Here is a 17,787-nt window from a genome sequence, read left to right as displayed (position 1 = left end):
TTCCAACGATGTCCTAAAGTAACCACATGTCATGATCATTTGCATCATAGACATACGTTCTGATTAGCATGATCATAAGCTTCATTGCTAAAGCATAGCAAATGTTAGCGACGTCATTACATGACTTCCTATCCAATCAGAGGCAGAGTAGGGCGGGTCTTCCTATGGTCACGTGCTTTCCCGAGCTCGCAGGACTCACGAACGCGCGACCAGCGCGTCCCCGAGGCTCGTGCACAGCACATGTTTAAATGGCTCGATACAGGTATTGGTGGCTTCAAAAACCCCAAAACCCCATTGAATTAAAAGTTTATATTGATAAGATTGGTATCTGATGCTGAATGATACCCAGAAAAATTTTGTTTTCCTTTTCTAGCCCTATCTATCATCATCCACTAACATGGGAAATAAGGGTTCTTGGGCCGCATGACTTGCAATACCGGGCTTGGCCTGAAAGCCCATGGTGGCTTCAATGCGCCAAGCTGATCCTGGGGGCTTGGTTGCTGCCCACTGAACAAGGAACACAGTCTATCAAAAAAAAAAAAAAAGGAACACAGTCTATCTGTTGCTGCCCTCCTGTGGCCGAAAACGGTAAATGCTCTTGTGGTAGCAACATAGAACTGCAGGTTCTGGGACCACTGCCTCTTGTGGTAGCAACATAGAACTGCAGGTCAACAACGGTACAAGGCAGTGACGTATGGAAGTTTGTTGGTGTCTTTATTCAAATGGCAATGCATTTTTCAATTGACAATTCAATGTCGATTCGTCGAGCGGCGTGGACCAGATCTTTGTTCAGAGCTTTAGCAAAAGCTGTAGCATCCATGGTTAAACTTGGGACTGAATGTAAACAAAGCCGGCGTGTTGTTCTAATGGGAAGGGTGGGGGCCGGAAAACCCGGAAGCAATAATGAAACCAATACATGCTAATCGATGCTAATCGATCTGCCCGCCCCCAAGCCCGGCTGGAAATCAGATAAAAACGAGCTTAGTTTGCAGACTAATTATACGTATTTCGTGAACCTAAAACTGTTGTCTGTTATAGTAAGTGGGTTCTTCACAACTTCAACTTTTGTAATACAAAAACAAAAACAAAAAAATGGAAAAAAAACAGAAAAATACATATTTTGCCCCCTAGCGCATTTCGGGATTTGCCGAGTTGCGGACCAAATCACCAGCGGCTGTGACAAATGTAAATGCAAATCACACGATTGCATTTTAATTGTAATATTGAGTTAAAGAATGCATGCAAAAGTTGAAAATGAAAATGCAATCTTATTGCATTTCAAACTTCCATACATAACTGGTACATGAAAATGGAATTGCAAATCACACGATTGCATTTTAATTTTAATATTGAGTGGAATAATGCACGTAGAAGTTGAAAATGAAAATGCAATCCCAATTTGCATTTTCAAATTGCATGACAAAATAGAACATTGAATTGAAAAATGCATTTCCATTTGAATAAAAACATCAAAAAACTTCCATAATGGCAACTACTGGGCATTTGCTATTCTAGCTGCGCGGCTGGCCAGACACGCACAAAAATAGGGCCCTTCAGTGAACAGACATACCCGGGGGTATTTAATAGGGCCCTTCAGTGAACAGACATACCCGGGGGTATTTAATAGGGCCCTTCAGTGAACAGACATACCCGGGGGTATTTAATAGGGCCCTTCAGTGAACAGACATACCCGGGGATATTTAATAGGGCCCTTCAGTGAACAGACATACCCGGGGATATTTAATAGGGCCCTTCAGTGAACAGACGTACCCGGGGATATTTAATAGGGCCCTTCAGTGAACAGACATACCCGGGGATATTTAATAGGGCCCTTCAGTGAACAGACATACCCGGGGATATTTAATAGGGCCCTTCAGTGAACAGACATACCCGGGGATATTTAATAGGGCCCTTCAGTGAACAGACGTACCCGGGGATATTTAATAGGGCCCTTCAGTGAACAGACATACCCGGGGATATTTAATAGGGCCCTTCAGTGAACAGACATACCCGGGGATATTTAATAGGGCCCTTCAGTGAACAGACGTACCCGGGGATATTTAATAGGGCCCTTCAGTGAACAGACATACCCGGGGATATTTAATAGGGCCCTTCAGTGAACAGACAGACCCGGGGATATTTAATAGGGCCCTTCAGTGAACAGACATACCCGGGGATATTTAATAGGGCCCTTCAGTGAACAGACAGACCCGGGGATATTTAATAGGGCCCTTCAGTGAACAGACATACCCGGGGATATTTAATAGGCCCTTCAGTGAACAGACATACCCGGGGATATCTAATAGGGCCCTTCAGTGAACAGACGTACCCGGGGATATTTAATAGGGCCCTTCAGAGAACAGACACACCCGGGGACATCTCCCCACCAGATGGCGCTCTGGCTCCTGACCTCTCAGTGGCGGTGGAGGAGAAGAGAGAAGAAAGGAGAGGAGGGGAGAGGAGAGGAGGGGAGGGGAGAAGAGGGCGTGACAGGTGACAGGCATCCTCAACCCAGGAAGGGGGCTCACTGATCTAACCTGCTTGTAACCGTGGCGTTTCACAGGTGAGGAGCTTCGTGAACAGAAAACTCTGATCATCACCTGCTTGGATCCGTACCCGAATACAAACCATGCGTGGTTTCATTAGAATGAAAACAACTGTGCTGAGCGGGCCAGTTGAGTCAGTCAGTCAGGCGGGACTCACGTTAGCCATGCTAGCCCGTGCTATGCTAGCCCGTGATATGCTAGCACTAGCATACATTAGCACTAGCATACATTAGCACTAGCATACACTAGCAAACATCAACACAGCTACGCAACGTTAGCATGTTAGCTAGCTAGGTCTAGTGCTAGCAAGCTGTAGATGGCTAAGATAGCTACATCCTGCAAGTAACCTTCACTTCCTTTCTAGCTGATCATTTCGTCTTTAGCAAAAGGAACTGGGCTTAATTAGCATAGTTGTCTAGATGGAGAGTGTTTGCCAGGTGTTCTCGAGGGGACAAACAATGTTCAGAATATGTTCTCAGTTTGGGCGAGCTTTCAACTTCCTCGTCATTTAGCAGACGCTTCTATCCGAAGCGACTTAGAACTGCATTCAACGTAGGGATCAGTGAGTACTACTCATAACTCCTGTGCATCTCCTCTCTGAAGTGAAGGAGTGTAATCTAGTACCAAAGTCAAGAGTACTAAAGTCAAGAGTAGGATACAAATACAATAGGTGCTTAAGAGGAAGGAGGGAGGGTCTGACTAGTGATTGGTTGCCATCTATATGTTATTTTAGCCAAGTCAACCTAAACTTGTTCTACTGGAAAGTCGAGTAAGGTCATCCAGAACTGGAGGTTTTTGTAGGTGGCTGACACTCTTCTGTTCCCAAGGTGGTGTCTTTTGGTGTACCTACTGTAGCTGGCTGATTACTGACTGAAAACTGTACGTGTCGTCATGGTTCGAGCTGGGGGTAAGTTTGGACTTTCTTATCTTGTTAGGCGGTGTGCTTTGATCTCACATCCCTGGCTAGCTGGGCCCTCTGTGACTCACTGATATCTCACATCCCTGGCTAGCTGGGCCCTCTGTGACTCACTGATATCACATCCCTGGCTAGCTGGGCCCTCTGTGACTCACTGATATCACATCCCTGGCTAGCAGGGCCCTCTGTGACTCACTGATATATCACATCCCTGGCTAGCTGGGCCCTCTGTGACTCACTGATATCACATCCCTGGCTAGCTGGGCCCTCTGTGACTCAGCATAGCAGGGATAGCTCCTTACATTCAAAGGCGGGGCACTTCATTAAAATATCAGCATGTGGCGGGCCAAGGTTTGAATCCTGCCTACGTGATGTGACTTCATTCTGAATATTAAACATACAGTACTCTAGAAGGAAATCATAAGGGTATAGCAGGGGTTATCAATTACTTAACATATATATATGAAAGTGCTTCAGACTTCCTATGGGAGATCTAGGCCTCATAGTATGAAGGAGTCGCTGAGATACCTCCAGGCCTCCCGTTCTAGAGCTGTTGAAGTGTCATCTGTGGTTGGCAGGGCCTGTAGTACATGCAGATACATTACTCACCTCTTGCCAGTGGCTGTTGTTAATGATGTCCTTTCTTTCTTTGTGTGTGTTTCTCCCTCTCCGTGTGTCCGTGTTCCTTTTCCCCTCAGGCCTCCTGAAGCTGGCAGCTCTGGTTTCTGTCTTCTTTCTGGCAGTCTTCCTGGCATTTGAGCTTCTGGAAATCAATATGGACTTCAATCTGGGGAACATGTTTAGTGAGTTCAGAGTCCTAATGAAAGGTTTTAATGACGAGGATGCACACTTGGTCCATATTAACATGTTCAATGCTAATATGACTAATCAGCCTTGCATTTCTTAGAAGGTTGTGATACGCTGAATGTGAGCTGAATTCTAAAATTCTAATTCTTAAAGCGAGCGTAAAGTGAATTGTATATGTGTATGTTAGAAAGAAATGATTGAAAACGTGTTAAGTCTGTGAACTGTGTAGCACTGAATTGTGGAGTTAGACCGTTGAACAGTTTTACCACATTTTTTCTTCCTGATTTTTGAAAGCGGGCTGGCTGATTTTCTGGAGCCCTACTTGGCAAGGGCACGTTGTGATGAGTGGAAACAGTGTGGAAATGGTCTAAACAGCAAAACCAACTGCTTTTCAACTAGGTTTCCTAATAGTTACGAATGTTTATTTTCACACGGATTATCTTGGATGGCTAATGAGACAAACGTTGATATCATACAAGCATGTTTACTATTTCAAACTAAGTGTACAGGGACCTGTCTAAGCCAATGTCCTGCTGCTGCCTCAGCGGAGGAGTCCATGTCTGACCCCCATGTCTCTGTCCTCTCCCCAGCCAGGGCCATGCCAGCGGAGGAAGTGTGTAAGTAGAGCCTCCAGCCCTCACTCTGTTCATTTACTCTTCTGGATTTGTTCAAGATACTGTCCTCATCCTAAGACCCCCATTACACTACTACTACGTTTCTCTGCTACTACGTTACACTACCACGACCAAAACCAATTACACTACCACGACCAAAACCAATTACACTACTACGACCAAAACCAATTACACTACCACGACCAAAACCAATTACACTACTACGACCAAAACCAATTACACTACCACGACCAAAACCAATTACACTACCACGACCAAAACCAATTACACTACTACGACCAAAACCAATTACACTACCACGACCAAAACCAATTACACTACCACGACCAAAACCAATTACACTACCACGACCAAAACCAATTACACTACCACGACCAAAACCAATTACACTTCCACGACCAAAACCAATTATCAAACATCACGTGTTTGATATGCTCTTTAATGGTGGTGTGATATGCGTTTGCAATTTTGTGTGTAATGGCGGATCATTTTCCTTGTTCAAAAACGTGGCCATGGACCTCGGCGCTGGTGTAATCCAGGCCTGATTGTTCACCTCAGCGTGCTTAACGTTGTTGTAGCCTTGTGAACCTAGCCATCTATGTAGATACACTAGCTAAGCTGTGCGCTGTAGGGGGTTTTGATTGTGAGTGTTTGCATAGTATATACAGTATAGAGCTTAAGTGCTTCAGCTATTAGTCTAGTGGCCAGATTCTGTCTTACATCAGGCATGTGGAATAACTATGTGTGTCTATATAGGCCTAATGCACAGTATTCACCAAGCATGCTTAGCTGCACATAGCTGCGCCTGTGTTGTGAGGAGCTGGGAGGTGTGAGTTGATCTAGGGTGAGAGGTCATACAGTAGGTGGTCTAGGGTGAGAGGTCATACAGTAGGTGGTCTAGGGTAGAAGGTGAGAGGTGGTCTAGGGTGAGAGGTCATAGGTGGTCTAGGGCAGAAGGTGAGAGGTGGTCTAGGGTGAGAGGTCATAGGTGGTCCAGGGCAGAAGGTGAGAGGTGGTCTAGGGTGAGAGGTCATGGGTGGTCTAGGGTGAGAGGTCATAGGTGGTCCAGGGCAGAAGGTGAGAGGTGGTCTAGGGTGAGAGGTCATGGGTGGTCTAGGGTAGAAGGTCATAGGTGGTCTAGGGTGAGAGGTCATGGGTGGTCTAGGGTAGAAGGTGAGAGGTGATCTAGGGTGGAAGGTCAGAGGTGAGGTCAGAGGTGATCTAGGGTGAGAGGTCAGAGGTGATCTAGGGTGAGAGGTCAGAGGTGATCTAGGGCAGAAGGTGAGAGGTGGTCTAGGGTGAGAGGTCATGGGTGGTCTAAGGTAGAAGGTCAGAGGTGGTCTAGTGTGGAAGGTCAGAGGTGATCTAGGGTGTGTGTGTTCACCTCTGCACTCCTGCATTTGTCTGTCCACAGCCGCCAAGCCGTCCAGGTACAGGTGTGGTCTGTCCAAGGCCTGCCCCGTCGGACACTTCTCCTTCAAGATGACCAGCGGGGCCGCCAGCGTGGTGGGGCCCAAAATGTGTCTGGAGGACAACGTGTAAGAAAGAGAGATTAATGACTGAGCGCACACACACACACACACCCTCTTTCACAACCGCTTGTTGCACACCCTGCTCTCTGTCCTGCTCTCTATCCTGTTAATGTCCTTATGCTTTCCCAAACATTGCAACATCACTTTCAAATCCAGTTCCAGGAGGAGGAGGAGGAAGTTAACAAGCGGAAAACATTTCACAATACGTCAGCAATGTCAATGACTTCCTTATCAGAATAATATGAATGTGAGGGATGAAAACATTCAAATATAATCTCACCGAGCGTTGCTTCCTCTTTCAGACTGATGAGCGGAGTGAAGAACAACGTTGGACGAGGGATGAACCTAGCTCTTATTAACGGTGAAGCCGCCCTGTCACTATGATCTCAACAACAGCATCACAGCCCCCTGCTTGACTTGGACTGAAGCTGACCACTGCTCAGTCACCAGGGCTGTTCATATTAAAGCTGCGCTATGTAACTTCTGCACTATGAGCCTGTTAAGAGCTAGTAAATAGTGAAAATTCTGTCTGCCAAGTTAGTTAAATTCAGCCTGCTTCAGTCTCATGTTGTTTGGGTTTGGGTACTCCTATATACTGCAGCTTTAACGGCAGGTTAGGTGATTTTTCGTCCAATCATTTCAAGGTACTGATTCATTTATTACAATTTGACTGAGAAGTGCATTTCGCACATGGCACATCCTCAGGACTTCAGAGGTGATCTTCAGGAGGAGAAGCAGGAGCTCAAGCTGCAGAGCGTTTGAGGTTCGGGTACTTGGCTATAGTGAGCTCCTGCCCAAGATAAGCACTGTAACTCCGCTATAGAGAGCTCCTGCCCAAGATAAGCACTGTAACTCCGCTATAGAGAGCTCCTGCCCAAGATAAGCACTGTAACTCCGCTATAGAGAGCTCCTGCCCAAGATAAGCACTGTAACTCCGCTATAGTGAGCTCCTGCCCAAGATAAGCACTGTAACTCCGCTATAGAGAGCTCCTGCCCAAGATAAGCACTGTAACTCCGCTATAGTGAGCTCCTGTCCAAGATAAGCACTGTAACTCCGCTATAGTCGGCTCCTGTCCAAGTCAAACACTGTAACTCCGCTATAGTCGGCTCCTGTCCAAGTCAAACACTGTAACTCCGCTATAGGCGGCTCCTGTCCAAGTCAAACACGGTTACCAAGCACATCCTGGTATTATTCAGTGTCGTATGCTGATTCAACATCCCGATCCCACAGGAAAGTCAGGAGAACTCCTCAAGACTGAATACTTTGACATGTGGGCGGGAGGTGAGACCTTGGCTGCTTTCTTTCACATTTTATAGCGTCTTTGACTGAATGCCCTTTCCAGTGGTGTAACCATGATCTATGTCCCCCTGGCAGACGTGGCTCCTCTCTTAAAGTTCCTGAAGGAGATTGAGGATGGGACCGTGGTGATGATTGCCACTTTTGATGATTCTGCCACAAAGTAAGAGCATTTTACAAGAATACCACCAATCATTAATTCCAGACAAATCATATACATTCAAATTCCAGGTATTTGAGATGTGTTGATGTGTCCAGACTCAGAGTTACTGTCAAGACACTAGCGGTTCTCCAAATAAACCCTTAATAGACAGATGAATATATCAATGAGGCAACCACAAGTTGGGTTTGATGGATTGATTCTCTGCCACGTATCCACAGACTCAACGATGAGGCGAAGAAGCTGATCTCTGAACTAGGGAGCTCCAGCATCAACAACCTGGGTTTCAGAGACAACTGGATCTTTGTTGGGGGGAAAGGGATCAAGACCAAGAGTCCCTTTGAGCAGGTAACTTTACCTTTAACCCCGCCCTGCATCTGCCCTCCTCTGCTGACCCTGGCCTGCAGGTCCTAACCTTTGTGTATTCACACACACACACACACACACACACACACATATATATATATGTACATATACTAGTATAGTTTATACATACATACATACATACATACATACATACATACATACATACATACATACATACATACATACATACATACAATATGTATGTGTATATATATATATATATGTGTGTGTGTGTGTGTGTGTGTGTGTGTATATACTACACTATACAAACTATACTAGTGTGTCCTGTCCTGACCATATGGAGAGTGTATTATTCCTTTGTCTATAGACACATACAGTACTATACTAGTGTGTCCTGTCCTGACAGTACAAAACCCCGCCCACATGAACCAAACCTGACTGGGGTGACAGACACTGTATTGATGCTCCACTGACATTTTGGGTGCTTGGATCTTTTATGTGGGCTATAGTAGGAATGCTTGTGTTTCTCATTGTTGTTTTACATCCACAATCCACTCCCTAATTGAAGGCCCTTTATGACGTGCATTCCAAGCAGAGAAACTTGACGCTCAAATCTGACACAGATCCATAGGCAACTGTTTTTTCTCTACTTGCCTTTTCTCCTCTTTCATTCCTAATGCTATTAAGCACTGTGCATGTGACCGGTGTTTATTACCATTCTTCACACTCTCTAAATCAAATAGTTTGCATTTTGTTTAGCGTAACAGCTCACCCCACCCAAGCCCTCTGGCACATTTTGAAGGTAATACTCCACAGCTGTCCTCACATGAGGCAACTAAGAGCTGGTCCTAAAACATTAGCAGAAGATAAGAGCTGGTCCTAAAACATAAGCAGAAGATAAGAGCTGGTCCTAAAACATTAGCAGAAGAATGGTTCCCACCAGCAGGCCTCTCCCGCCATATGGCCTGCGTATCGGCCTGGCTCACCTGGCGTCCTTGGGATAAGAGCTGCTTTATCATGGCTGTGTCCATATGCTTATCTGAACAGAGAGATGCTAATCCAGTGTGAGACTGGCTAACTCTGTTCTTTCTCCTCAGCACATCAAGAACAGCGCTGATACCAACAAGTATGAAGGTTGGCCTGAAGTACTGGAGATGGAAGGCTGTATACCCCAAAGACAGGAGTGACCGTTGAACCTTTTGAACACCCCCGAGATCACCCCAATCCCCCTTTTGTTTCGGACGCTAAGAAAGGACAAGTTTGCCTTTAAAATATTTTCCTGGATTTGTCTGGTCGAGCTTCCTGTCCTTGTCTTCTGCCCTCGTGAGGTTTCCCACAGGAGAAACCCCTGACCCTAACATGCAACTGGATTGGTCCAAGTGCAGAGCCCTGGGGTACCCCTCCAGGCTGGCCAACCAGCCTCAGCAGTGCAGATGAAAAGAATAACACAATCCATAACCCAACCCAGTTCCTTGGCACACTGCACTGTTGCATACTATTCCCTACAGGTGTAGGCCATGTGTCATCCCCTTACCTTATGGGAAGGTGTTCAAGTTATGACCACATAGCTGCTGCTTGTCCTGTCAAATCTAGGCGCTGATATGGATTCAAGAAAAGCTTCAGCTTATGGTAGAAATTCGCCTTGCAGAGCCATTTCCAAGACACATCCGTCCCAGACTGGAGCTTCAGAAAGGTTTTCCACATTTTCTAGTTTTTAATCTCTGTTTAGATTAAATCTCTGTGTGGGTTTGTGCGTGTGCTTGTGTGCGTGCGTGTGTGCGTGCCTGTGTGCGTGTGTGTGTGCGTGCGCGCGTTCACGTGTGTGAAACGGCCATCTTCCCCTGTCTTCTTAATTGTGTGGTATTAGCTGTGTTTATTTATGAAGGATGTGAGATCTCCAGGTTGTCTGGAGGCTTCCAGTTTGGTTTTGGTTTTTCAACCAGAGGCACCAAGTTCACTGTGAAATTTGTATATATCGCTATGAAGAAGGATCCAAATTTAAATGATCCCCTTTGGAGATCAATTTTATAATTCTAATATAATGTCTTAAATTCAGAGGTATTGTTAGTGGCGTCCTTGTGATTCAACAGTACATGTTCATTTGTTATTGGTAGTGCTAGTTTTTTAATCGTTTGGTTGGGGTCTTGTTTTATCGTTGAACAGACGAGACTGGGCCTGAACATGCATGTCTGGTTTGGGTGTGTGTCAGTAAACTAGAAGGTTCTGGGACGAATCTGTGGTACCAGGGTTGGGGGAATAGTCTTTGTAGTTATAAATGGTAAAATAATCAGTTTGGACTTTTATTACCGCAGTGAACTTTTTCCAACGGAGAAAGCAACACTTCTTCATTTCAGCCTGACGCCTATTCAATTTCTCTGATGACTCACCGTCATGCTCTAACCCTCTGTCATGTTCTTGTCGTGCATTTGGCTTCAGTGCTACACTAACCTGATTACCGCCGAGGGCTTTGCCCATCCCATTCTCAATCCTCTCAGAGGATGATCCCAGCCATAGTGAATGCTGGGTAGTAATTTCGTTAAAAAGATCATAAAGTTTGCCATAAATTCTGATCAAGTGTCATTTGTGGCAGTGTCGCCATGAAGATAATTGATGGTTCAGCCTTCCATGTTCAGGCACTGGAGAAAGTATTGTTTTGTGTCTTTCTGTAGAGCTGTAAAATCCTGAGGCGTCCTGTAGACCCAGCCTGGACCCAGCCTGCCACAACAACCCTCTCTGCGTCCAGCGCTGTGGCTGGCAGTCTGGGACCGGGCGTGGCCTGGTCCACCCCCCTCTGAGAGCCTGATCTGCAGTCTGGGACCAGCGTGGCCTGGTCCACCTCCCTCTGAGAGCCTGATCTGCAGTCTGGGACCAGCGTGGCCTGGTCCACCTCCCTCTGAGAGCCTGATCTGCAGTCTGGGACCAGCGTGGCCTGGTCCAGCTCCCTCTGAGAGCCTGATCTGCAGTCTGGGACCAGCGTGGCCTGGTCCACCCCCCTCTGAGAGCCTGATCTGCAGTCTGGGACCAGCGTGGCCTGGTCCACCCCCCTCTGAGAGCCTGATCTGCAGTCTGGGACCAGCGTGGCCTGGTCCACCTCCCTCTGAGAGCCTGATCTGCAGTCTGGGACCAGCGTGGCCTGGTCCACCTCCCTCTGAGAGCCTGATCTGCAGTCTGGGACCGGGCGTGGCCTGGTCCACCTCCCTCTGAGAGCTTGATCTGCTACATATGACTGTCTACCTTTCAGCCCAGGCTACACTATGAATCAGCAGTTGGCTTTGTCCTATTTCTACCTTCAGACATTTCCACTGCAGATGGATTAGAGCTGGTATTATTAGCCTCCTATAAGATCACATCATTAGTATAGTCCAAGTAAGAAGTTTTCCATGGTTGTTGCTATTAAAGAAAGGTGTGTGCGTGCGTGCGTGCGTGCGTGCGTGCGTGCGCGGGTGTGGGTGTGTGAGTGGTGTAGAACCTGTTAGCCAGCCTACCTGTATCTAGCCCTGCAGCTCTCTGAATAGGCAGAACCGGTATTTCCAGATATTTGTCAACATGGTAGCACACATCAGATCATGTTTCTACTGAGGGGTTCCTCAGACAGGGCCGGGGCTGACCCTACAGGCGTCCAGGGCTGACCCTACAGGTGTCCAGGGCTGACCCTACAGGTGTCCAGGGCTGACCCTACAGGTGTCCAGGGCTGACCCTACAGGCGTCCAGGGCTGACCCTACAGGCGTCCAGGGCTGACCCTACAGGCGTCCAGGGCAGGACATGGATGTAAATCAAGGATCCGGTGTCCTCTCACTCTCTGAAAACAGCCCCTGTGTGTTGCAATGCCTCTGGAAGAATTCTCTTCCCAGAATCCAGTCCTGTTGTTTCCAGGACGTCGTCCTACCTAAGGGACGTCGTCTCTTCATTGCCAGAGTTCAGCTCAGCTGTTATATCAAAGGATACACAGCTGACACTAGTCCAGTCATGTCACATCAGTGGTTTCTCAGAAGAATAATACATCTTTAAGAGTTTTCCAGCAGGGTCCCTAACCTCCATTTTGTGAAATAAAATGTTTACTAGAACTGCTGTGTTCATCTCATGTCTACAGTGTTGTGGCAGTTCTAGTGTTGTGTAACTAAGCATGACTTGATGAGTAGAAGGCAACATGCGCACCACTGTCCTCGTCTCTTTTGAGCTGGAGGGAATCAATTCACCCGCTGATCCAGTTCCAAAGAAAAAAGTCAATGAATTTCCACACAAACTTTCACTTCAGCGTTGATTGACATTTTGAATAAATCCATTCAAAGGTGGTGTGTGTGTGGGTGTGGGGGGGGTAGATTTTTTTCTTTGGACCTAAGGACCTTTTCACGTTGCAGTCTCTCATTACCTTTTACCAAGCATTCCACCGTGTGAGATTTCAATGGACTCAAGCCTAAACTGTGCCTTGCCAGCCCTGTCCATGGGTCATGTTATCTTCTCAACCTTCTCTTACCGAACACAAGTCCTAAACCCTAACACAATGCCATCTTTTTTTTCTCTCCATTCAATTGTCTGTATATTACTGCCTCGGTTGTGTCTAATATAAAAAATGACTAACTTAAATGTTTGGGACTAATAAAACGTATTAAAATGTGTATGTATTTATTTCAATATGATATTGATCGCATACAGCCAGTTATTAGACATTACCTGCAGATAAAATACATAATTAGGAATTGAACAATAGAATAGAATATGTTTCAATTTTATTGAGAAGTAAAAACATGCCAAAAAGTTATGACCATGTTATCAAGACACAATGCCCTAAACATGTGGTTATAAGTTATTGGTACTTAAATAATTTGAACAAATGCACAATAAACATTTCCCCACCAGTGATGTATTAAGAGAACGGTGTTGGATGCAGCAAGTACCAACAATGCACCTAACCTCTACTAACCAATTAGAAACCTAACTGAACAAGCATGGACGCTCCTCAAACTCTAAACTGGGTTTGGGAAGCAGAAGGACCCTGAGTAGAATGGACCATGCTTTTACTGGATATAAAGAAGGCTTTTTTTTTTGTGTACATAGCAATATGTATTGGCAATGGGGAAAATGAACTGTGACTAGCACCCCTAGTGGTGGATCTCCTGTGGTACATTTTGTGTGACTGACAGACGGACAGGGACAGTTTGAATAGCCCTCCCCTTCTATTCCATCGGGTCACCACAATTAGCCAATGAGGGTCGCTGTCACTGATGACTGAAAGGCATTTCAAAACACTTGTTGTCCCTGAGCTGGTAGTCAGGGGGCGCCATTGTCCTCCAGATGACTAAGCAGTGAGCTTTCTACCAGCCAGAGGTTGTTCCTGGTGTGTATGGGGGGTGGACAACAGCTCTTTACCTGCCATATATCATTGATCATTGTTTTTCAAAATGCAGTAGTTAAGCTCCTGTCTGTTGAAATTGTGTGTGTGTGTGTGTGTGTGTGTGTGTGTGTGTGTGTGTGTGTGTGTGTGTGTGTGTGTGTGTGTGTGTGTGTGTGTGTGTGAGAGAGAGAGAGAGATGCTGTGCTCTGTAATGGTGTGACAGGAGCACTGAGGAACACAACCCACACCTATCCTCCCTCACACACAGCATGCTAGGAAACGTTTCCCTCCTGCCACCCACTCTTTCATCTCTCTCTCGCCCCCCTGCACACAGTGTCCCAGCGATGCTGTCCCTTCTCCAGTGTCCCAGCGATGCTGTCCCTTCTCCAGTGTCCCAGCGATGCTGTCCCTTCTCCAGTGTCCCAGCGATGCTGTCCCTTCTCCAGTGTCCCAGCGATGCTGTCCCTTCTCCAGTGTCCCAGCGATGCTGTCCCTTCTCCAGTGTCCCAGCGATGCTGTCCCTTCTCCACACAGAGGACTTCCCTGTTCCTCGTCTTCTCCTGCCTGGTCCTCACGCCTTCTGTCACGTCTATCCATTTCAGCACACTGCGTGAAACGTACTTGTGTGTGTGTGTGTGTGTGCGCGTGTGTGTGTGTGCGTGTGTGTGTGCGTGTGCGTGTGTGTGCGTATGTGTGTGTGTGTGTGTGTGTGCTGGTGTGTGTGTGTGTGTGTGTGCTGGCGTGTGTGTGTGTGTGCTGGTGTGTGTGTGTGTGTGTGTGTGTGTGTGCTGGTGTGTGTGTGTGTGTGTGTGTGTGCGTGTGTGTGTGTGTGTGCGCGTGTGTGTGTGTGCGTGTGTGTGTGTGTGTGTGTGTGTGCGTATGTGTGTGTGTGTGTGTGTGTGTGTGTGTGCTGGTGTGTGTGTGTGTGTGTGCTGGCGTGCCAGGAGCTGAGGCGTGGGAGAGCATCATTTCCACTGCGTCTTAAATAAAGGGGACAGAACATTACATGACTGTATATACAAGCTAGCTCCTCCCACCGCAGCGCGTTGCACCCGACCCGTCTCTGGGAGGGCTGGGGGCGTGCTCAGTAAACAGGAAGAGGCTATGGCTCAGTGGTAGAGCGGGTCCAGTGATTGTAGGGTCGGCGATTCGAATCCCACCTCCTCCTGTCCAGATGTCGAATTGATCCTAGGGCAAGACACTGAACCCCAAATTGCTCCCAGTGAGCAGGCTAGCGCCTTGCATGGCAGCTGCTGCCATTGGTGTGTGAATGTGTGTGTGAATGAGAGGCCTTCATTGTAAAGCGCTTTGGATAATTCATCCATTTTGAGTAACTTTTGTTTTTTCTCAGAATGAAGCAGTTTCCTCTTTTTTTGTGCGTGACTGGCAGCTAGTATAGCGTTTGTCGGGTTATTACTCCCTCCCTCCCTCCCTCACTCCCTTACTCCGTTACTCCCGACAATGTCGGCCTGCACCTCTCTGTTGGCACCACAAGAGGCAGTAGTCCCAGCACACCAAAATAAAGGACACCAAAATCAACTCTCTGATCTCCACTGCACAAGTAGAGTAGTGGTCAGAGACTTGGACTCCCACCCGGGAGACCAGGGTTCAAGACCCAGTGGGGATGACATTATGGGAATATACCCCAAACCTCCACATGTTCATCCTTTCACTCCAACCTTTTTATCCCTTACCTAAATTCCACAAGAAGAGTAGTGGTCAGAGCATTGGACTCCCACGCGGGACATTCTCAGAGATTACCGTCTATGCTGAGCAAAACTCCTCTATAGTCTACATGTAGCTAAACAAACACTGATGTTTACGTTTTGGAACTGATGTGTCCAGGTGACAAGGCCCATCTTAATTTATTATTTCATGTCATTTCAATTCACAGCTATTTCAGTGGCATGACTAGCTTCCGTCCTACCAGTCCTGGGCTGAGTTTCCCAGAGGCATCGTAGCGCTACGTTCATCGTAGCGCTATGATGAACGCCGTAGCTTACTATGAACGTAGCGCTACGATGCCTCTGGGAAACTCAGCCCTGAACAGAAACAAGCCAGCCACACACATCAGCCAGGCTGGGCCTGGCCTGGTTTGTGTGTGTGTTTGTGTGTGTGTGTGTGTGTGGAGGGGGGGGGGGGGGGGGGGGCAATGACTCACACTGCCTTCCTGACCACTGACCTGCCCCGTCTCTCCCCCAGACCAAAACACACACACACACACACACCCTCTGCTGACCAAAACATCTTTACTTCCATGCTGCTCCCCCACCCCATCACACTGATCCACACACATCTAGCCCCCCTGAAGCCCCCCCCCCAGTAGAGCCCTATCCCCCCCCCCACCAGTAGAGCCCTACCCCCCCCCCCCCCACCAGTAGAGCCCTATCCCCCCCCCCCACCAGTAGAGCCCTATCCCCCCCCCCCCCACCAGTAGAGCCCTACCCCCCCCCCCCAGTAGAGCCCTATCCCCCCCCCCCACCAGTAGAGCCCTAACCTCCCCAGCCCCCCCCCCCAGTAGAGCCCTATCCCCCCCAGCCCCCCCCCCCACCAATAGAAGCCTACCCCCCCCCAGTAGAGCCCTATCCCCCCCCCCCACCAGTAGAGCCCTATCCCCCCCAGCCTCCCCCCCAGTAGAGCCCTATCCCCCCCAGCCTCCCCCCCAGTAGAGCCCTATCCCCCCCAGCCTCCCCCCCAGTAGAGCCCTATCCCCCCCAGCCCCCAGAGGGCAGCTGTGTTCCCAGTCTGGTTACTGTGGGAGGGACCTGCTGACATCAGCACAGATACCGCCTATCCTCAGACACTCACCACATCAATGGGGGATATGTTTCAGTACACACACACACACACACACACACACACACACACACACACACACACACACACACACACACACATACACACATACACACACACACATGCTAGTCGCCAAAGTTTGAAAGTTCTCTGGATCATTCTCAATAGAAACGTGTCTGACCGTTGTGTGTGTGTGTGTGTGTGTGTGTGTGTAAGATCACTTGAGGCTTTGATAAATCCGAGGTTTAGCTGAGTTAGAACACTAATGTCACGCTGAGCACTTCAAAAAGACTTCCCTATTCACACAGGGACTGCTGATAATCTTCACACACACACACACACACACACACACACACACCCACACACACACAGACACACACAGGGACTGCTGCACACACACACAGGGACTAACTTACACATACACAGGGACTGCTGCTAACTTACACACACACACACAAGCCCGCCAGTCAGTCTTCTCCGCAGAACAAAGATCTCATTCAGGGCGGCCATCTTGACTGTGGGCGTGGTTCAGCTCAGATGTAAGTTACAGGGACAGGAAGTAGAGCTGAATCAGAGCTCTGACAAAAATAGACCCGTAGCCTCATCTCTCTGCAGATGTCATGGTGGAAACTGCCCCCCCCCCCCCGCGACTCTCCGTATTTGTGTGTGGGGGGGTTGTTCTGGGTTTGGGGTAGGTTTTGCAAAAGGGTACATTTTGTGGCCATAATATCTTTACTTTATTGTACCACTTAATTGTTGGACCCCCATGAAAATGAATCAATAAATAAAAAAAGATTGCATGGATCAGCTCAGGGACCTGGTCCCAATACTTTTCAACAGCTTTCCTCCTTTCCTTGTCTCCTTTTCTTGTCTTCTTTCGTCGTCTACTCTTCATGGCCCATTGGCTTGATACGGTACACGTTTCTGTTATTGTTATTGTACCTATCCAGTCCCGAGGAAATTAGGATGAAATAAACTTGTTCGATGCTGAATGTCCGTCTGTCTGTATAAGGGAGGTGATTGGTGTCCAGCCCAAGTGAGTTTAGTAAGAGCTGATATACGTCACCTGACAGAATCGATAGATTTGGTCGGAGTTATTCGGCTGATATGCGCATCGTACGACAGAACTGAGGTGATTTCTTGTTCCCTCACAGGACTGTAACGGCTCTAGGTCCTGAATACATCGTACAGTCGGCCTGCATATGTTCTGGAAATGACTGAGGCCTTTTCTCATAAACAAACCCACCTCGTAAATTCCACAGCATGGATCTGCAGGGCGCCCAGCGCCGGTCCCGGAGCAGAGCTCAAACACCCCAGGAAGAACCGCAGCAGACACATAAACAGCTCTGTGACGTGCTTCCCAGGCCACAAATCACAAGCACACTTATGGCCCGGTGGGTTTTACACACACAACCACTATGAGATGGGGAACATCCAT

At 47.7% G+C, this 17,787-nt stretch overlaps 1 protein-coding gene across 1 annotated transcript; it reads left to right on the top strand.

Annotated features, from left to right (window-relative positions):
* The first annotated feature begins 2,497 nt into the window (after positions 1–2,497).
* On the top strand, positions 2,498–10,508 carry fam3c (FAM3 metabolism regulating signaling molecule C). Its single transcript, XM_084447562.1, has 10 exons — positions 2,498–2,563; positions 3,374–3,453; positions 4,161–4,265; positions 4,860–4,886; positions 6,319–6,442; positions 6,739–6,797; positions 7,668–7,718; positions 7,812–7,896; positions 8,115–8,241; positions 9,318–10,508. The coding sequence occupies exons 2-10, from the start codon at positions 3,438–3,440 to the stop codon at positions 9,405–9,407; spliced, it is 684 nt and encodes a 227-aa protein (XP_084303688.1). The 5' UTR covers positions 2,498–2,563; positions 3,374–3,437; the 3' UTR covers positions 9,408–10,508.
* Positions 10,509–17,787: the final 7,279 nt, after the last annotated feature.

The sequence above is a fragment of the Borostomias antarcticus genome, assembly GCF_949987555.1.
Source record: "Borostomias antarcticus genome assembly, chromosome: 13".
NCBI classification, from domain to species: Eukaryota; Metazoa; Chordata; class Actinopteri; order Stomiiformes; family Stomiidae; genus Borostomias; species Borostomias antarcticus.
This window is presented reverse-complemented; position numbering and strand designations above follow the sequence as displayed.

Bases quoted from the DNA above. Each gene is read 5' to 3' on its own strand.
- fam3c (XM_084447562.1), top strand. The intron at 6,443-6,738 runs GTAAGAAAGAGA...TTCCTCTTTCAG, and splicing joins ATGTGTCTGGAGGACAACGT to ACTGATGAGCGGAGTGAAGA. The intron at 6,798-7,667 runs GTGAAGCCGCCC...CCGATCCCACAG, and splicing joins GAACCTAGCTCTTATTAACG to GAAAGTCAGGAGAACTCCTC.